The sequence below is a fragment of the Anabrus simplex genome, chromosome 8 (assembly GCF_040414725.1).
Source record: "Anabrus simplex isolate iqAnaSimp1 chromosome 8, ASM4041472v1, whole genome shotgun sequence".
Lineage (NCBI taxonomy): Eukaryota > Metazoa > Arthropoda > Insecta > Orthoptera > Tettigoniidae > Anabrus > Anabrus simplex.
Window position 1 is genome coordinate 131,153,640 of NC_090272.1, and position 22,835 is coordinate 131,176,474.

Consider the following 22,835-nt stretch of genomic DNA (forward strand, 5'->3'; position numbering starts at 1 on the left):
GACTTATGTTTTGTTACCTGCAATGACAGAGGTTTCCCGATCAATGCCACAAGAAAAGTGATAGATGCCTTCCCCCACAGCCAGCACAGACCTGTAATAATACAAATTGGTTGCACGGTCCCTGTCATACGATCAACTCCACATGCTCGATGGAACTTCCAGAAAGCTGACTGGGCAAAGTTTTCGAGGGAACTGGATAAGTGCATTCGCTGGATCCCTCCATCTCATAAGAACTACCATCGGTTCATCGGTGCAGTAACAACAACAGCTAAAAAGTGTATGCCGAGAGGATATCGAAAAGAATATATCCCAGGATGGAGTGATGAAAGTGAAACACTGTACCAACAATTCCAGCAAAGTAGTGACCAAGAGATAGCTACAGAACTTTTGACCAGCTTAGACTTATCTCGTAGGCAGAAATGGACAGACACAATTGAAAGTATGGACTTTACCCACTCAAGCAGGGAAGCATGGAGTCTTCTGAGGAGATTGGGAGGAAGTGGATCAGTATGCAGGAAACCTTCAGGAGTAACACCTGACCAAATTGCTTCCCACATCATTACCACATCAAGAGTGCCTCCCGACAAGAAACATACCAAACATATCAGACGGCAGCTTCGTGACTTGAAAAAGACAACATCTCCCTCATCTGAATATGCACGCCCCTTCACAGTTTTAGACATTGACATGGGACTGAAGGACCTCAAACCTTTTAAGTCACCTGGTTTCGATGGCATCCATCCAGAATTTCTTATTCATTTGGGAGGATATGCTAAGAAATGGTTGGCAGAGTTCTTTACTGACATCCTACTGACTGGTCAACTTCCACTGGAGTTCAAGAAGGCAAAGATAATTTCTATTCTGAAACCTGGCAAACCCAGCAACAAGGTAGAAAGCTATCGACCCATTGCCCTTCTTAGCTGTTGCTACAAACTTTTTGAAAAGTTGATATATAACAGAATAAGTAGCGCAATCCTAGAGCATATTCCAGTTGAACAGGCAGGCTTCAGACCAGGACGTAGCTGCTGTGACCAAGTATTGTCTCTTACATCCTTCATTGAGGCAGGATATCAAATGAAGCTGAAAACATCTGTAGCATTTGTTGATCTTACTGCTGCCTTTGACACTGTATGGAGGGAAGGCCTTATCTACAAATTTCTTCGTATCATACCATGCAGAAAGATGGCTCAACTGATTAACAACATGTTAAGTGATCGGAAGTTCCAAGTAATCACTGGATGCAAGATAAGCAAGGAGAGGAAGCTGAACAACGGATTGCCCCAAGGATCAGTTCTCTCACCATTATTGTTCAACTTATATCTCTCTGACCTTCCTGACACTTCATCCAGAAAATTCTGCTATGCCGACGACTTGGCTCTAGCTGTACAAGATCAGGTAATGGAGACGACTGAAGAGATTCTGACCAAAGACCTGTCTTTACTGGAAGACTACTTCAAAATCTGGAGACTCCAACCCAGTGCGAGCAAAACAGAAGTGTCCTGCTTTCATTTAAATAATCGTTTGGCGAACGTGAAACTGAATGTTAGTTTCAGAGGGAGAATTCTTCATCATAACTGGAACCCAAAATACCTTGGTGTCATCTTGGACCGTACACTATCCTTCAAACAACACCTCCTGAACTTAGCACAAAAGTTGAAGTCTCGAAATAACATCCTTCATAAACTGTGTGGAACTACTTGGGGATCTTCAGCAACCACTTTGCGATCTTCAGCCCTGGGTTTGGTGTATTCAAGTGCCGAGTATTGTGCACCTGTTTGGATGAACAGTCATCATACAAGGCTTGTTGACACCCAGCTTAATACCACAATGCGCATCATATCTGGCGCAATCACATCTACTCCAGTTCATTGGCTTCCACTGCTAACTGGTATAATGCCACCTGATCTACGCCGATCTAATGCCCTTATGAAGGAATTTCACAAGATCTCAAGAAATCCTAGTCTACCCGTGAATAGTGACCTGCCACTTCTGAATCTTAACAGACTAAAATCACGCCATCCAACTCTGCGTGATGCCTCTAACATGGATGCTAAAGATTTTAAATCTCTTGATGAGTGGAAAAGTAGATGGGAAGCAGCAACGGATGTGCGCCTTCATACCTTCTTCTCAGGTCCCAGACTTCCAAGTGGTTCCCACCTACCACGCAAGACCTGGACTGCCCTGAATAGAATCAGAACAGGACATGGTCGGTGCAGAGCCGCTCTCCATAAGTGGAAAAAGCTACCTAACCCAGACTGTGACTGCGGAGCTCCACACCAGACTGTTCGTCATATCGTCAGGGAATGTAGGATTCGAGCCTATCACGGTGATGAGGATGACTTCCTGCTGCTAACTCCGGATGCTGCACGCTGGATCGAAGAATTAGACATTCAATTGTGAAGCACAAGTTGCTTTGTTTCTCAGCTGTAAATATGTATATATGTATATTACTGATTATGTCTGTATAAGCCATACACTAAATAATAATAATGTATGGCTTCAAGATTGTTTCTTTGTCGTGGGTAAGATTAAAGCAAACACCCTGTAGTACACGGGCCAGATCGGCGTGGGATATTTCTGGTTTCGTAAAGTTGCATCAGTTTCATAACTTCTTGAGGCTTCTCAAATGTTCTTGGTCAGCACTAATTTCTGAGCTCTAATTGGAGAAAATAAATGTAAATGTGATTGGTAGGTGAAGGAAAAAGATCGGACGCTCATTGGCTATTGTAAGTTTTCCTAATTTCCGGAGAGAAGCTTTTCGCTGGAGCCTTGCTCTTCCAAGGCGTCTTTTCTGTTTGACCAGTGAAGGGAAAGGTTGCCTTCAAGGTAACGGGTCTTCTTGGCCCCTCCACCAGGTAAGCACTTAATTGTTTTCCACCTTTCAGCTATTTATTTTCAGATGTAGTGTTTCATTTAATTTCTCTCACCAGAGCTTACCCGTGTTTTCCATCAGCTTCCAAATTTAAATAATATGACTTAGCCTTTTCGGTAAGTCGCGTCACATTTGTAAAGAGACAGTTCCCATTTTGTCGTTTTCGTAAATTATGTTCAACGCCTTTCGATGTAATTATAATTTATTAATTTCCACTTGGGGCTGTCTCTTAGTTCTGCATCATCCTAGATGTATACACCTTTAGGAGGCTGCCTACTAAAAGTGCGCTGCACTAGGGTAATTATCTTAAATTATCTTAATTTTCCGTATTTTCTACGAATAGCCTTCTAAGGGCATGTTACTTAAATTTTATTCCTTCTGACAGTTTTATGTAATTTAAACGTTACGCCATGTGTGAAATTTTTCAACCTAAAGTCGTATAAAGTAGTATCACTGAATTTGAACCTTCTGGGTAATCATTGTAATTAGGGTTTATTTCCGTTTCTTAAAAAGTGTACCTTTGTGGATCATTTGAGCTTTTATTTCAGTTTAATTTTAAGTAAACTGTATATTAATTTTGAATCATCACTGACTTGCTTCTTCAGTAATGCCAATACCTTCCACAGCCTGGATATGGTTCCCAGCCACCTTCCACACTATTCTTTCTTAGCTGTCATGTTTGTTAACCTGTTTGTTATGATTTTTATTTCGTGCAATTTATTATTATTACTCCTTGCGTCAAAATTTGTTTAAGTGTAACGATGTGTTTGCACAGTGGTAGCCAATAATATTATTATTATTATTATTATTATTATTATTATTATTATTATTACCTATAACTTGTAACCTTACCTTTTATGATACAAAGATCCCAGTAATACACATTAAATGGACCCAAAAATCATTAATACTGTAATTCATGCACCAAAGCCAAAATCTGCATCACCAAATTGCAAAGACCGCAACAATTCCCCAAAATACTATTAGCACATGCCCATTTACAGCCAGAACAAAGGTACATTCCAGGAGACCACAAAAACAAGGGACACATCCGCATACCAGAAAAACCAAAAAACACTAGGTGCAGATAATGATGTTAAGTTAATGAAAGCCCACAGAAAACCGCAGCAAATTCCAATTCAATCACAATGGTTAGAATACAGATTTCTTTAACCTTTCAGGTTACATAATAAGGAACAGCACTGAAAAAATCATACAGAATGTACGAAGAAATGTTTTGGTTAAATTGCCCATCAGCACGGGAGGGACACGTTAATTGATTTTAAGAATAACAGACTGATAGGAAACATTTTCCACATGATTACAGTGAAAGCCACATGTTGGGAGGTAACTAATAAGTGCCAAATTAATGGAGGGAAAAACCGCATTCCAAAAGAAAAATATATACTTATAATAATGGCAAGAAACTTTAGAACGAAGGTGCGTAACACCAAACAAAAATAAAACCAAATTAAATACAATGGATAAAATGTTGTTATGTGAAATAAGAAATAAAAAGGGGAATAAAATAAAGTGTGGTTGTTTGAAGGGGCCTAACATTTAGTTCATACGTTATAAATTTCAAAATGATATGTATTGACAAATTATCAACTTTTCTGCTACTTCCTAATGGGGAATCAAACCCACGTTCTACCAGGTGAACCAAGCACTCCTTTACCACTTTGACTTGAGATGGAACAAAAACAGACATAAATAGATTTTTTTACTGCCATTTGTTCCCAATGTCTGAAACATGTATAAAACTTAAATTAACACAAAGGTCAAATGGACAGATAGGCTCTGCTGTCATATTTATATTGATCACTAGCTGATGTACCCGTGCTTCGCTACGGAATTCTCAGGGTCTTTGTGGTTTTTCCAACTGAAGTCGACATAGGTCATTACAAAAACATCAGTATGAATGTAGCGATTAAAAGCAATGTTATCATATAAAATACTTGATCAAATAAAAAACCGCACAATTTCTCACTATTAACGAGCAGTGCTATGATAATACTAATATAAATGGTCCGTTATTGGACAATATAAATTTTCCAGCTAACTCATACCTGGTTGCCAGCGTTTCGCCCCAGTGTACTAAGTGTGCTGTTGGCAAATAGCACACCAGCCAAGACGCATGGCTAGTGTATACCGTGGAGGCCACTGCGTAGGCTACTTCGAGCAACCAGAAGTGCCAATGCACTATGAGAGACTTTGTCTCATTACCAAAAATTGATGCCTGCCTGGCCATCAAATGATATAGATGTTGATTCCCATAGGGAACCTGAAATATTTGTCCCGAATGAGTCAATTTATAATAGCAATATAAATGGTCCATTATTGGAAATTATAAATTTTCCAGCTAACTCATTCCTGGTTGCCAGCGTTTCGCCCCAGTGTGATAAGTTGGGCTCATCAGTTGTCAAATAACACACCCACCAAGACACATAGCTATATGGTGCCGATCTAACAGTCCAAAGTTCCAGTACTGGAATGACCAGGCCGCAGACAGCCGTGAACACTCTTCTGCCATTATTTGTTAAATGTGCACACTGCTCATTCCAATCAGTGTCTCAGAGTATGGATTGAATAGCTCGAATGTTATGCTGAACCAGTGTGTTACGAACCAGTAGTATCAGAAAATTTATGAACCGGAGGGAAGGCATGCTAAAGAAGAAAGTTACCTAACTCCCCAGCTACTGCCCGCCAATATTCAGGCAGGCTGTTAAATTCAGTATGCAACAGTAATCACATCTATCGGAAATAAGTGACAACAGAAGACACAAAGCACATCACAACAAACACTTGTCATTGTAATGTTATTGTTGGAAAATTTTATGAGCTTTCTATATTGTAGGTCTTCACATTTGGTTTTCTTTTTACTCTGTGATATTTGGGTGCCTTATAAAATTATTTATAGCGTAGACTGTAGTTCCTTATTCCCAGACTTTACATACCATTTTCATTAAATTCTGTTTACCCATTTTCTCGTGACTTGGCACTGGACTCAGCAACAAAAATTCAAATTTATGAATATAAGACATAAACGATTGCAAATTTAATACTTTATAGTTTTGTGGTATTTATCAATAGGACCACTAATAACATAAATATTAGAAAATTAAATTTTAGTCCTTGCCCTAAACTACCATTTCACTCAGTGTGCATATAATTATTTATGGCCTAGATTGTAGCGACTTATTCCCTGACTTTACGTACCAATTTTCATTAAATTCTCTTCAGCTGTTTTCTCGTGATGCGTATATGTACATACATACAGACATATTATGGAAAATTAAAAAGTGCATTTCCTTACTACTGTGGCCACGACCAATACAGAAATACCATTCTTTTTAAATTCTGTGCACTGTACAGACAAAACTCTTATTTTATATACTGGGTGAGTCAGCCGCACCTGACGTTTTATGCTAGTAGGCATCCCACCGAACGTCAGTTGGGTGATGTCCGATTTTCCATTGCCATACACCAAGTTACAGTCGCCTTTAAAGCACTTACTGCATCATCACTACATGACTTTTACAAAAACATGTATGCGACAGGTATTTACACAATACATCAAACTGTCATACGGTTATGTAAAATGTACATGCCAATTATAAGTTTTCGATTGGTTATGAAATTATAGCTAAAAGTGATGGCATAATGATAGAAAACGTGTGTGAGTTTGTGAAGCAGGACATAGTTTTACACCAAGTAAGCTTTGTGATAAACTAGAGGCAACAGTCACCATGATGTAGTAGAATATCCACAGACGTGTTGACGCATGTTGCGTTGGTAGGTGGGTTTGAATCCCACAAGCGATAAATATCTTTATTCACATTTTAAACTTTGAGGATCAAATAAGAGTCCGTTCGTGCCACATTCTTCCAATGGCATGCATGTTGAATGTGTAGTGGCCCAACACTTGGTGTAGCCCAGCATTCCTGGTCATTTCTTCGCTATGTATTCAACAGATGAGTATGATGACATGCTCCTCATCTACGGTGAAGCAAGACAGAACACACAGGAAGCACAGCGCCTGTGCCAGGAAAGATTTCCCACACAGACAACAACCAAACGTAAATACATTTAGGAGGGTGGAGTGACGTTTGCGTATAACTTTGTCACTTTCCTGAACAGGTCCTGGTAGAGAGGCACCAGTTATGTCCGGTGAAACTGTTGAGATGGTTTCGGACATTTTTCAGGAGAATTCTCACAGGAGTACCCGGGCAGTAGCACAACAGGCCAACATCAGCCAGTCGTTTGTTGTAAGGATATTGCATTCCAGTTTTTTGCGTCCATATCACCTGCATCTACGTCAAGAACTCCACAGACGAGATTTCAAAACTCGTGTTGATTTCTTTGCATGGATATTTACACAGGTGGCAAATGATCCAGTGTTTGTATCTCACATTTTATTTTCGGACGAGGCACGATTTCATAATAATGGCTCTGTGAATCGTCATAATATGCACTACTGGAGTGTTGAAAATCCCCACTGGGTAAGGCAGGCAGCATTTCAGGCACAGTGGAGAATAAATGTCTGGTGTGGTATACTGGGTGACCACCTAATTGGACCATATTTCTTTGAGGATCATTTGACAGGAGCCCGGTACCTACCGTTTCTTCAAGACCAACTACCATTGCTGCTACAGGATGTGCCCCTGGGTGAGCATGTTACCATGTGGTATCAATAAGACGGAGCTCCCCCTCACATGTCAGCAGATGTTCGCAACTACCTGAATGTTACACATCCCGGTCGATGGATAGGAATGGGAGGACCTTTCACCTGGCCTGCTAGATCGCCCAATTTGACGCCACTGGACTTCTTCGTATGGGGCTATTTGAAGGATGTAGTGTACGCTCAGCAGCCAGAAAATCCTAAAAGCCTTTGAAACCTTATTATGGAAGCCTGTGAATCCATAACGCCTACAATGCTACAAAGAACCTGAATGAGAGTTCAGCGGTGTGCTGAAACGTGCATTATTTCAGAAGGCCATCTATTCGAGCACTTACTGCGCTAACAGGCTGTTGCTCAGTCAAGCGGATTCAAACCCCCCAACCATTCAATCCTCGCCCAGCCCTGCTTATAAAACATCCACATAAGCAGCCCTAATGTCCTAGAACAGTGCCTAAATAAATAAATAACCCACGACATGAGGGCATTCAGATAAATTAGCTCTGTGGATGATTCTCGAAGTACAAAATGCGAATAAAATTTACAGGCTCAAGTGCGATACGAACCCACCTACCAAACGCAGCTGTATTAACAGCACCGCACTTAACCTATGGCACCACGGCTACTCCAGCGAGTAGGTTTCCAGAAAGCCTACTAGATGGACTACTACTTCTGCTTCACAAATGCACACACGTTTTCTATCAGTATGCCATCGCTTTTAGCGTTCATTTCATATCGTACTGAAAGCTCATAATTGGGACGTACTTTTTTACATAACCGTATGAGAGTTTGATGCATTATGTAAATGCCTGTCACATATGGTATATGTTTTTACAAAGATAATGGTGCAGTGAGTGATTAAAGGTGATTGTTGCTTGGTATACGGCAAAGGAGAATAGACCATAACGGCACTAGTGACGTTGGGTGGGATGCCTAACAGCATAAGACATCAGGTGCAGCTGACTCATCCGGTAAATAGATACAGGCTACATACAAATTCCACTGTTGTTTATCTCTATTTTATGTGGAAAGAATGAGATGATGCTTATTATCTGTTTTTTCACTTCATTTCAGGTGTGGCTCGAAAAATGTCCAAGTTAACCTTCCGACAAGATACTATTGAATGGCTTGTTAAGAATAAAGAAGCAGATCTGAACAATTTCTTAGGCTATGCTATGCAGCCAGCTGTTCAGAAAGGACTGGAACTGTACATGGAGTCTTTGAAGAAGAAGCAGTAAAACTTTTTTCTTTTTGGTGAACAGGAGTTACCTAGTAGGCCAAGGTCCTTCAGGGCTGTAATGTCATGGGAACAAATTAGAAAGAAAAAAAATGGTGAGATCATAGACTGAAGATCTTGATTGCGGAATCATACTTGTGAAGAGTGAGAATTTACATTTGAAGACTTTTTGATTTCTGCAGTCTGAACTGGTAAAGGTGTATGCAAGTATACATGCTGGAGTAAGTTAATATGGCTTTATCATCTTTATTCATGTTGTTGATTACTGTATGTGTCGAACTTTTGTGTTGTTGTTTTTAGCATAAATGGGTACCATGATGATGTCTCAAATACTTCACTATCAGAAATGGGCATCTTCAAGTAGTCTCAAGAACTTCATTAGACTGAGAAGAACCTATGAATGAATTTGTTAGCTTCAGTTCTATACCACTGCAATTTTCTGTTGGTGAATATGCTTTCTTTGATGGATACCTATGATAAGGCACATTTTTGTGGATGGGCATTTAAAACTAACACCAAAGATAGTCTAAAACTCAACGAGTAGTCTACTTAGACTGACTAGCTAACATCTTTACAGTATCTAATGATTTGCACAGTAATTGATCCTGCCTGGTTGATTCAGGTTCGATCCTCAACATTAAGAGTAGACTAATTGTTTAGGCTGAGTCTCAGAAACATAGCTGAGAAGGGAAGGTAATTTGAATTCTACTAGCCATTCTAGAGGAGGTTTTACATGATTTCCCCACTTCAAGTCTAAGTGAATGCAAAGATGGTACCCAGTATATAAGCCATATCCAGAAGACCGCATGTTCACAAAATAGGAGATACTGATGATATTGGAAACTGACGGCCAATCACTATCTGCTCTATTGTGCAGAGAATTATTGAGCGACTGCTGGACAGGTGCCTTAGGGAGTATGTGTCATTCAATGATTGTCAGCATGGTTTTACCAGTTCACCAGGAACCCTTACCAACACATCTATTCTCCATTCAGTTGTAGTTGACGCAAAAAGGAAGAGGACCAATGCTATAGTCATATTCTTGGGTGTAAGAAAAGCCTTCGACAATGTAGGACATGCGGATCTTCAAAAGACTCCACAAACCCTGCCTATTCCCAGCTGGTTTGCTAATCTTATATCAAACCTTCAGGAACATCACTAAAATTGAGGTGAATCACAAAACAACCAAGCCAATTGAACTGAAATGGGGTGGGACGCAAGTTTCTCCACTTTCACGTAAACTTTACAATCTTGCAACAGATCATGTACTGGATGAACTGTTTGAGAAACCAGTCACTGGTGAATACAGCTACCATCTAATTCCAGGTTTATGGCCTATTATAGCTTTGGCTTTGGAGATGATACCGTTATTATGGCTAAAGATAATTGTTTGCTATAGAGCTAACTAGAATGGCAATCCTAATTTTCAAAGAGATCAGTATGGAAATCAGTTTTTAAAAATGTATCGCAATTAGCATCTCCAAAGGAAAATTGCAAAATATCTTTGATGACATTATCATACCTTCTGTATCACCTAATGAATACATCTGCTATCTCAGTGTAAACTTAGCTGATGCCAGCATATTTGATCCAAAGTCTGCTCTTAAGACTAAATTAGAGTTGTTGACATCTTTACTTCTGTTACATCATGACCATCAATTTGTTCCTCTTTAATTCATGTATTTCAAACAACACATTTGGCAAAATGCCTTAAACATTTCTTATCGATGCAGACAAGAAGATCAAGGGAGCACTGAAGGAAATTTTACAGCTGCCCATAGGTATGCCCAACTCAGAGGTGTTCATCCATTATAAGTATAAAACTTTAGGTTTATTCAGAAACGAAAGGGAAGTTGTACTCCAAAAACTCAATAGATTGAGGGCTCCCACAAACATCTGCAAACCCATACATCATTAACTCCCACATTTTGGGTGAGGGAAGTGATGTCTGCCTGCATCAGTTGAAATTAATAGGATCTGAAGAAATGTAAATACCAGGGACAATTGGATAGAAGCTTGTAAAGTTAGAACTGAGGTCCGCGACATGGAATATCAAGCGTGATATAAACTACCCCATAAGGATAAAGGTCTTATTCTTTATAAAGACTACACTCCTGATGTTAATTGGATCTGGTGCAACAGTGGACTCTCTTGCTCCGAATGAAAGGATGCCTTCAGAATGACATGTAATGTTACTGCAATCTGCGCTCGTGCTGGGGAGATTTCTGGACTGTAACCACTGTTGGCGTTGCCACAGTGAGATCGAAATCCTTCCACACCTCCTTGGATTTTACCCGCATGGTGAAACTCATCACAATACCCATCACCATACTATCTGTCACATCCTAGCTGACTGTTTACAAAGGAGAGAATATACAACTCTTGAGGAAGTTTCTGGAACCGATATGCAAGGGAGCCAAAGCAAATCATAGTCTTTAAAGCTTAATAAAAAATTGGCTATAACTAGATCCAGTTGTGAAGTTTGAACTGAGTTCAGACCAGCCACAGGAGGTAGACAATGAGAAGAAGGCCATCTATGAACCCACAGTGCATTACTATAAAAATAAATACAACCTTAAGCATACTGAGGTGATAGGACTGATGGTGGGTGCTCGTGGAATAGTTCCAAGCTTTCTTGTAATCACGTGCAAAATGCTAGGCATCCCAAATATGGTAATACCATCAAAGAAATTGCAGTCTCTGCAGTTAAGGGATCTTTCACAATTTTACAAAATCGCTTGTATGCTATGTAACACTATCTTCTTGTTAATCTCTTCTACTCTTTTCCTATCTTTAATTTGTAATTGCCTAACCATATTATGCTCTGTCTTCATGGCAACCTTGATAATTTTCAGGAACATACATACATTACATACATTATCATTATAGACAGTTATGTCTCAGTATTCAGTCTGCAAACCTCTGTGAATGTACTAAATGCCATTGTACCCTCCTGCCATTGTTTCCACCTGTTTATACCAGCAATCATTCTCGCTACTTTCATGTCTGTTACTTTTAACTTATGAATAAAATATCCTGAGTCCACCCAGCTTTCGCTTCCACGAAGCAAAGTTGGTCTGAAAACAGCCCGATGTAAAGATAGTTTCGTCTGGAAGCTGACTTCCTTCTTACAGAATATTGTTGATCACAACTGTGAGTTCACTGCATTAGCTTTACTACACCTTGATTCAATCTCACTTACTAAATTACCATCCTGGGAGAACATACAACCTAAATACTTGAAATTATTGACCTGTTCTAGCTTTGTATCACCAATCTGACATTCAATTACTTAACTACTGACATTAATTTAGTCTTCAAAAGGCTAATTTTCATACCATACATTGCACCTATTTTCAGGTTCCAAGATAACAGACTGCAGGCTTTCGGCACAATCTGCCATTAAGACCAAGTCGTCAGCATAGGCCAGACTGCTTATATTGTACATTTCCACCTAACTGAATCCTTCCTTGCCATTTTATACCTTTCCGCAGGTGATCCATGTAAACTACGAACAGCAAAGGTGAAAAAGTACAGCCTTGTCTAACCACTGTAAGTACCCTGAACCAAGAACTCATTCTACCATCAATTCTCACTGAAGCCCAATTGTCAACATAAATGCCTTTGATTGATTTTAATAATCTACCTTTAATTCCATAGTCCCCCAGTATGGCGAACATCTTTTCCCTGTGTACCCTGTCATATGCTTTCTCTAGATCTACGAAGCATAAACACAACTGCCTATTCCTCTCGTAGCATTTTTCAATTACCTGGCACATACTGAAAATTTGATCCTGACAGTCTCTCTCTGTGGTCTGAAACCACACTGGTTTACATCCAACTTCCTTTCAATGACTGATCGCACCCTCCCTTCCAAGATGCCAGTGAATACTTTGCCTAGTACATTAATCAATGAGATACCTCGATAGTTGTTCCAATCCTTCCTGTTCCCTTGCTTATTTTTTTTATTTTTTTTTATTTCATTGATAAATAGGGTTCCAGAGAGCAAGAGCTCTGTCAAGAGGAACAATACATAGATAATCACAACAATGGCGAATTAACGCATAAGGTCTAAAAGTGAAAGAGTAATAATAGTGGTTTTACATGTACTTTAAGTATCACAATTTACCTAATGGATAGGATTATATTAAATGGATTATTATCAGAGTAACAGTACAGGAGGAACAACTTTTTGACTTTTAAGATTTGGAAATGAAAATATCAGAGAAATAACTGTTACACATTTATAGTGCCCAACAGGTACTTCTTAAGCTTATTACGAAATAGCACAGTTTTAGAGATGATTGCTATATTGTCAGGAATGCTGTTATATTCAGATATTAGTAAGTGTTGCACTCCCTTAGTGCCAAACCTTGTTGTATAATTTTGATGAACATGTAATTTATTTTTTTGCCTTGTCTTATATGAATGGATGTCAGTGACTTTAGGAAATTCAGAGTTGGTGAACATTTTATTATGCAAGACTTTATGAATAAGAAGTGATGCGTTTAATGAGATTAATTTCTTAAGAGGTAATATATTTGTTTCAGAGTACATTTTATTTCGAGAATATAGTTGATGAAATCCATACATAAATCTAATAACCCTGTTTTGTAAGACCTCCAAAGTATTTAAGTTATTTTGGGTTGCTTTGCCCCAAATGAAACACAAGTAAGAAAGTCGAGATTGTATCATTGTGAAATAAATTAGATGAAGAGTGTCAATTGTTAGTAGGTGCTTAATCTTGCCAATGATACCAACGAAGACAGAGATTTTATTTTTTACGTTTAATATATGAGGTGTCCAGGAGAAGGCGCTATCAATTATTAGTCCAAGATATTTAACTTCCTTAACCCATTTCAACTTCGTAGTGCCAAATAATATATTTGTAGTTGCATTTAGGTCATTTTGTGATTTATCGAACATCATACAGACAGTTTTTGAGTAATTGGCTGTTAGAAGATTTTTTCTCAGCCCTTCATCTAAGATATAACAGTCATGCTGGATATCGGCAACTATTTCATCTTCAGAATTTGATGAATAGAACAGTGAAGTGTCATCTGCCAAAAGTGATATTTTACCCTTAAAAGAACACAGGGCTATGTCATTAATATATATAAGAAACAAAATTGGACCCAATATGGAACCTTGTGGTACACCAAAGCAGATCTTTTGTAGCTCACTTTTATTCATGCCAATCTGAACATATTGTTGTCGATTTGATAAGAAATCCTTAAACCAGAGCAGCGAGGGACCTCTCACACCTGCCTTTTCCAGTTTGTATATCATAAGTTCATGGCTAACAGTATCAAAAGCCTTTTTTAAATCAATAAAGAGCCCAGCAGTCTTGTAACCTTTATCAATATAATTTTGAAGCTCAATTATAATGTCCATTAAGGCAGAATTCACCCCAGCCTTTTCTCTGAAGCCATATTGAAATCTGGAAAAATAATTGCATTTTTCGAGGTAACCAATAAGCCTAACTTTGACAACAGTTTCTAAGATTTTAGATAATTCAGGTGGTACTAAGATGGGTCGGTAGTTTCCAGGGTCGGATCTATCATTCTGTTTGTGTATAGGAACCACTCTAGAGATCTTTAATGAATCAGGGACAATGCCTTTTGCCAAAGAGCAGTTGATAAATTCAGATATTGGACCAGAGAGTGCTCGATTACAGATTTTGAGAAGTTTACTGGAAATACCATCACTAGCAACTGAGCGAGCATGTTTGAGAGAATTGATTATTGTAGACACTTCTTCTGGAGAACATGGCTCTAGGAAAAGGGAATTAGGATGATTATTGATTGTAGCAGTATGTTCAGAATGTGGAACAATATTTGAAGATAGTGTGGCAGGGACTGAGATAAAATGATTATTCAGGGCATTACAAATGTCACTTTTGTCTTCAAAACATTCATTCCCTAGCTTGATACGTGCAATATTGATTGTTGACTTTGAAGGTTTACCAAGAACTTCGTTTATGAGTTGCCAGGTGTGTTTAGTGTTGTGTAGATTGTTTTTAAATTGATTATCATAGTACGACTTCTTGAGAGTCCTTTTCAGGGTTGTAACTCTATTGCAGTAACTTTTATATTCTTCAATAATTATACTGTTGTGTGGGTGTTTTCTCAATTTACTGTAGAGAAGTGCTTTATGCCTGCAGAGTGATGCAAGTTCTGGTGTGCACCATGCATTCAGAATGGTGTTTGCATTTTGATGATGAAATTTTCTAACTGTCGATGCATAGTCAAGACCACTTTGAATGTATCTGGTTAAAGCAGCATGTGAAGCATTTATGTCCCCACCATCTACCCACTGGAATTGGTGTTGCTCAAAATATGATCTAGCCCTTTCATAATCTATATGTTTATATGAGTGTCGTTTTGGCTCACTGGGAGTAGGCCTGTAATTAGATGTTTTTGAAATATCTAAACTAAAGAGCAAGAGATTATGGTCACTCATATCATCAATTATGTTATCTACAGACCAGTTATTAAGTTTTATGCTGCATAGAAAGTGGTCGATTAGTGAATTGTTCGAACTCAGCCTGGTAGGGTATATTGTGTTACAGTTTTTAAGGCCATAGCTCTGCATGAACGATTTATATTCATTAGTTAATACTGCATTTGAGAGTAAATTTATGTTAAAGTCACCAACAACAATTATATTTCTATGTTTTATTTGGTTGAGTATTATTTCTATGTCATCACATACCTGTGTCCAGTTTGAAGTGAATGGATTGTAAACAACTATAATAATATAACTACACCCTGACTTAGAAATCTCCAGAACCAGAATATTATGATGCTTTTGGACATTATAGATGATATTACATTGCCACAATTTGTTTTTAGCGTAAATTGATACTCCCCCACCCTTAAGTGATTTTTCAGAAGGAATTCTAAAGGAATGAAATGCTTCATAACCTGTGATATTGTAAAAGTTAGACTCATCACCGTTTACAGACAACCATGTTTCGACAACAACTATAAAATCGATATTCTGAATTAACTCTATGCGATCAGCAATCATCTCTAACTTACCATTTCGTATGCTACAAGAATTGAGATACATTATTCTCAAGGTTGGAGCAATTGTTCCAAGTGAGGTAACCAAGTCACTATATTGAAAGTATGATTTCCATTGTCTTTCTGTCATTAGTGTAGTTTAAAAGAAGAGGAAGAGAAACAAATATACATAAATATAAAACATAAGAAGGAATCTGTGAAGACTGACAGCTCATTTAGGCCTAGATGCTGTGAGCCTAATCAGTTTTTCAATATCGTCTTCACATTTTATTGTAAATACTTCGAGGGAGGTGGCAGAGATTTTTGCCAGAATCCTCCCTTGTCTCACAAATGCAAGTTCAATTCCCTTTGTCCTAGCATCACGAGCCTTCTTGAAGAGAGATTCATTGTAGGGCGTAAGGTGTTCGTTCAAGTATATATTCACTTTTGGACCACCAAAGCCTAGGAGAGAAGAGGTTAGGATCTTCTGGCGTCTTGCTGATTTCAAAAGAGCATCCTTTTTCCAGCGTTGGACAAATCTGACTATTACAGGCTTCACACTGGTTTTGTTGAAAGAAGAAACCCTGTGAACAGTGTCGATGCTGTCTCGGATGTATTGGTACATCAAGGATATCTCCAATTTTCTGGACAATTTCGGTTAAGTTTTCTTCTGAGTGGTACAGAATCCCGGATATTTTCATATTATTAGCTCTTGAATATTGTTTTAGTTCTTCAACGTCGAGTTTCAGCTGTGTCACTTCTCCGGAAAGGGTGCAGTTATTCGATTTTAAGTCTTGTACTGTGTTGTTCAGCACTATCAGTTCTGATTGCATTTTGCCCACCTCAACACTAAAATCTTCAAATTTGTCACTGACAAATTGGACAGAAGTCTTCAGTTCTTTATACACTGACTCTAGTTCACCAAGTTTGCTTAATATTACGTTGAATTTTGTGGAAATGGAGTCTTGTAAATTTGAGTTTGGTGGAACATCAAGCTCAGTTTCGAGTGACGCCGAGTTGCAGGTCAAACATATCCATAGCCTATCCTTTTTTGGAAGACTAAGGAGGCGATCTATTTCGTGTTTGGTTGACCTCATGCATTCTTCCTTCATGTGAAACCACTAAAGGCACTTTTTACACTTTACCTTCATATTGTTATCTTTAAATTTCTCGGAGCACTTCACACATCTATCCGCCATGTTGTGTTTCCTAGAACCACTAAAATATTTTAATGCGACTGCGATTCTCGTACAAATATTATATTTTTCTACTTGATCACCAGACAGCACTATTCTATCCTTGCTGTTGACCCTGACCACGATGTCACTCAATGCTTCATAAAACTTGTCAACTTCATCCTCACCTACACCCTCACATGGTGAATACACGGACACAATTCTAGTCCTAATTCCTCCAAGTGACAAATCTACCCACATCATTCGCTCATTTACGTGCCTAACAGAAACTATGCTGCGTGCAATGGTATTCTTGATAAAGAGCCCTACCCCAGACTCTGCCCTTCCCTTTCTAACACCCGTCAAGTACACTTTATAATCTCCTATCTATTCCTCGTTATCTCCCCTTACCCGAGCATCACTTACTCCTAGCACATCCAGATGCATCCTCTTAACTGACTCAGCCAGTTCTACTTTCTTTTTTCCATAAGCCCCATTAATATTGATAGCTCCCCATCAAAGTCCATTTTGTTTGCCAAATTGTTTCCAAGGAGTTCCTCGCCTGTCAGATGGGAGTGGGATTCCATTACTCCCATAGGTCCGAGGCTTGCTTAAAATGTTCTGAGCTCAGTAAATTCATGAAGCAGGGTGCTACCCTACTTACACAGATCAAATTTTCAGGAAGGTAACAAAATAAAATAAATTTATTCATAATAATAAGTTACACCTTAGCTCCAGTTAACTGTACTGTGTACTTGGCTAAAAGCAATCCATTCAAGATTATATGGTACATTATTGGTGTGCTAAAAACCTGTTTAGGTAAGGTAATCTGAAGACATCCACTCACCACAGGTTGTTAAAAAAGATATTAAAATATGTGCAGTCAGGATATGAAGTGACCCTTTTAAATCTGTCTTCACTCCAAGGCAGTTGTGGCAAGTTATATGCATTTCATTTATTTTGAATCTGTGCCCCAGTTGAATAATACATTCTTGTCACAAAAACCTTCTTTAGTTGTAACAGTTGTGTATAATGCCTCATGCCTGAGGTTGTATACAACAGCTGAAGAGTAACCAAGAGCCAAACTGTTAAGTATTTACTGGATAAAAGATCAATTTGTCCTCTGTAGTCAAAATAGGAGCAGAAAAACAAATAATGTTATGGTTAACCTGTGTTTTTTTAAATTGATTCTTCTAACAAATGGGGGGTTTGATTAGCACACTGTAAATTCATTTAATTATTCAATATCATTTTTTAGAAAATGCTCATAGTGAACACAGTTTTAACCAACTTCTTGGCTTTTGAATAATCCCTAGGCCTATTTCTATTTAGTACTCCTGGCCATAAAAAATAAAAAAATACTTTCAACTAAGCATTGAAAATTCAAACCCTCAGTATAATAAATACTGTTCCAATAGTTTGAATAGTAGTGTTCAGTAACCAATAGGATTTTATAAAACTATGGAAAATAAGTAAACTTTGCATGTTAAAAAAAAAAAAATTGCTAAGCAGGTAACTATAATATAAGCCCATTTTAACCCTTTGTTGCCTGACGGTACTTTAAAGTACCATCTCATATTTCATGGCTTTGGAATTATTCAGTGAATCCTACCCTTGTATTTTCCTCATGGTACTTTCAAGTAACTAATTCTTCAAACAGAGATACTTCATTTTTGAAGTTGGTATTGATGAAAAACGCGGGATATCGTTTTATTCTTAGGAGTGTAGTCATAGTGTTACCACTGTAAACAAATGACATTTTGATTGATTATTTCTTAGCTCCTATTGTTACATTCGACCTGCAAGTGATCTTAGTACATGTAAGCATGCTTCTGTAATGCAATAAAATACTCAAATTGATGAAATTTGCAATTAGTGTGGATATATAGCTAGTAAAAGGCGAGGTACTTAGAAGCACCGTCAGGCCATATGGAGGGTCTCATGTTAGTCATATCCAAAACCAAAAGTAATGCTTTCCTTCGATGGACATCAGTGTTTTTCTATGGAAAGACAGTAAAGGTGTGTGCTTAGCATCTAATTTCCATGGAACAGAAGCCATAACTGTTTCTAGGAAACAGAAGGATGGAAGTAATGTTACTGTTGATTGCCCGGTTGTTGTGCAAGACTACAATGCACACATGGGTGGAGTGGACCATGCTGACAGACTTCGAGGGGTATATGGTTTAGACCGTCGATCCAAAAATGGTGGCATAGATTATTTTGGGGAATGATTGAGGTAGCATTTGTCAGTGCCTACATCATATACTGTAATCTGCATGAAAAAGTCCCTCTAATGGCACTCCGGCGTAATGTGGCCCTAGGACTGATGAACCAGAAAGAAATTCCTCTTCCAGGAAAACATTCACGTGATATGAGGTCACCAAAGTCACCAGAGCAAACTTGTCTACCAAAAAGGAGGAAAACAGAATATTCTGTGCCAAGTAATGTCAGACTAAGGAATATTGGAAATCATTTTGTTGTTTTTTGTAAAAAACCGTGGTCGATGTGAGGTGTGTTCGAGAAAGAAGGTGCAGTCAAGACCACATTCAAAGTTTACTACATGTAGTGTTTTTCTTTGCTGCAATGAAAAAAGGAACTGCTTTGCAGAGTATCATAATGTGTCAGCTGTATAGGATGTATGAAAGATGTTCTATACATGAACAATAATATTAGGAAACTTCACTCTTATTACACATATTTGCTTTAAATTTTGCTTTTACATTTTTGTAATAGTTTTAGGTATGAAAAACATGCTCTTCTAATATTTTGAGACAATAAATGTGATATAATTACAAAATGTGAACATTCTTATCTACCCAAATATGAAGCCTTCTATATGCCTGACGGTACTTAAAAGTACCAGGCCCCAAAAACATACCAAAAATTAAAAGTATGATTTGAAAGTATTAGCATTTAATATTTGAACATATTCCATTAGAATAAGGTGAAAAAATCAAGTATACTTATTATTTTTCACTATTCAGGCAACAAAGGGTTAAAATAAATTTTGAATTTTGTATGTGTCCCTCTTGATTGTTACTAAAGAAAGATGTTATTGGCACAATGTCTGCAGTTTGTTGCTGCAGCAACTTTTACTGATGAAGGAATTTTCTTCTAATAGTCATTTCAAATAACCATGATTCTTTTGTTTAATTTATTAAAGTATTTAGAGTTCAGTTTATTTTGTATTCACTAAATAACTATTATGGATTTCTTTACTCTTTCAAAAACATAATAGAATATAGGCAAGGTAATCAAGGTAAAAAAAAAAGGGAAAACTTAGAAATAAGAGAAATTTTGATGAGGGGGATGTGAGGCAACATATGCTGTGGAAGCAGGAAGCAGATGAGCAAAGTGACTGACAGAAATTTGAAAGGAATGGAAAGATAAGCTATCTTATATTCTAGTCTGACTCTCCTCAGAATGTATGAATGAACTAATCCCTAAAGTCTCGTGAGTGTAGAAGAAGATATAGAACCGGTATAAAGTTTGTAATTGTGAAACACATGTCAAAAGGAAGTATTTGAGAGTCAGGCTATTAGTGTTTGCTTGATCTTCTGAGTTACAGTATTGTTCTTAGTGGACGAAAGAATGGAGTTGAGAGCATTGTTGTAATAAGACATTTCTTATTGCAGTTGTTAAAGAAAAATTCACAACAAAATTTTAGTAATTTGTTCTGATAAAATTAATATCTACTGTCACTCGTGCCCACCATGGTAGCCTGTTGCCTCACTCTTGCCTAACTCTTATTTCTATCACACTGATGAGTACATAATATCAGACTGTTTGTTTTCTTGTGTTGTTCTACTCTCTTATTTATAGGGTATCTTACTATTTAGCATCCTAAACTATGTAAGCCATTCTTTTTATATATATATATACATTTCCTTTCAAAGCTTGGCCTTGTAACTGTGTAGTTATTCTGTGATTTACTATTGCAAGAAATACTGTATATATTTTTGTACTGTTTTTAGAAAGAATTGTACGAATCATTACACCAAAGAGATATAAAGGTTTATATTGTACGTTTGCTATTTATAGTTGCCTGAGAATATGAATTGTTGTGGCTGTAGGGTTATTTTATAATATTTTATATGATGAATTTTGGAATATAATATTTGGTTACAAATAATCTGTGTTGATAATGTTCATTTATCTCTTCGTGAACCTTAGTAAGTAAGAAAGGTTGGTGTAACTTTGCATCACATCTGAGTTGTGATGGTTTTCTTTCCTAGCGGTAAACTCTTTTTATTGTTTAACTCGGGAAGGATGGATTTTTTTTTCTTCTCTTAACTGGTTCATTTTTATCAAACATGAAGATATTCATTGAAGGGAAGCCAAGGAAAGCTATTTTCATGTAAATTGTCACAATGGGTTGTTCATAATAGCCTTGTACCATACAGTACCACAAGACTCTTTTGAGAGCAAATTTTGCAAAGTTTGGTTACGTTATTAAGTCATATAATTACTGAATAACCGAACAAGTTGGCCCTGCGGTTAGGTGCGCGCAGTTGTGAGCTTGCATTCGGGAGGTAGTGGGTTCAAACCCCACTGTCGGCAGCCCTGAAGATGATTTTTTGTGGTTTCCCATTTTTATGCCAGGCAAATGCTGGGGCTGCACTCCTAGCCCTTTCCTATCCCATCATCGCCATAAGACCTATCGATGTTGATGCAACATAAAGCCAATTGTAAAAAAAATAAATTAAAAAAATAATTTACTGCATATGGTCTTTTACCTGGATGAGAAAACCTTGAAAATATATTTACAGAAAAATATAGGCTAGGCATATACAATTTTAAAATAGAGTATATTTGTAGACTATTATTTATAACTGTCCATAAAATTGGGCTGTATTTGGTTTACTGTTATAAGGAAACCAGCAGAAAATTGTTTCTTCACATTACACATGTCTGTTCTTTGCAGTTAACTCTAACAACTGTTCCACTTATGGAATTTTTATTCTTTGTGAAAGAAGTACTGAAATATCTCAGTGACTGACTTATCCCAGGGTGAGAAGTAGTCTGGATTCAGGGATACGGTAAGAATTCAGTATGAAGTTCATCTTTGGCCCATGTTGAGAGGATATGAGGTATTTTTTTAGGCCTTTTACTTAACAAGAAATCCTCTTCAAGAGGACCATCACACTGTTTATCTTATAACAAAAGAGTATAAACGATCCATCTTATATTAAAACAAATTGGGTTAATACAAAAACACAACATTTTTATTAGGGACCGGTTTCGATGTCTTTGGACATCATCCTCAGCCATAACAGGTTAAATGAACAAAGATATATATCTTGCAATACAGAATATAAACCATTAATAATGAGATAAAATAAAATGGGAGAAATATACAACATGATGCTCAAGAATCACTTTTACGAAATGTACAAGTTAAAACTTGATGGTCAGATAATAAAATAGGAATGAAAATGTTATCACTAGTTTAAAAAGTCTTTGCCATTATGTGATTTCAAAGTTTTTGAGCATGGCATAAATAGAAATTTTTTAACGTCTGAAAGTTGACGTAAATCGTAGTTCCTGTGTAGAAAAATTGTCGTAATTGTTGTTCCTCTATGGAAAAATTTTGTAACTTGGTACACTTTTTAAACTAGTGATAACATTTTCATTCCTATTTTATTATCTGACCATCAAGTTTTAACTTGTACATTTCGTAAAAATAATTCTTGAGCATCATGTTGTATATTTCTCCCATTTTATATTATCTCATTATTAATGGTTTATATTCTGTATTGTAAGATATATATCTTTGTTCATTTAACCTGTTATGGCTGAGGATGATGTCCAAAGACATCGAAACCGGTCCCTAATAAAAATGTTGTGATTTTGTATTAACAACACA

At 37.4% G+C, this 22,835-nt stretch overlaps 1 protein-coding gene across 3 annotated transcripts in view; it reads left to right on the forward strand.

Moving 5' to 3' along the window:
* The window catches only part of LOC136878891 (enoyl-CoA delta isomerase 1, mitochondrial), a 204,695-nt gene that overhangs the window by 181,473 nt on the left and 387 nt on the right, over positions 1 to 22,835 (forward strand). For 2 of the 3 annotated variants that reach the window (XM_067152472.2, XM_067152471.2), the window contains exon 7: positions 8,625 to 21,101. The exons of the other annotated variant lie outside the window; for it this stretch is intronic. In XM_067152472.2, coding sequence (XP_067008573.1) covers positions 8,625 to 8,788 — 164 coding nt within the window. In that variant the 3' untranslated portion in view covers positions 8,789 to 21,101. Of the gene's footprint in view, positions 1 to 8,624; positions 21,102 to 22,835 lie in introns of those variants that run through there. 3 annotated transcript variants of the gene reach the window in all.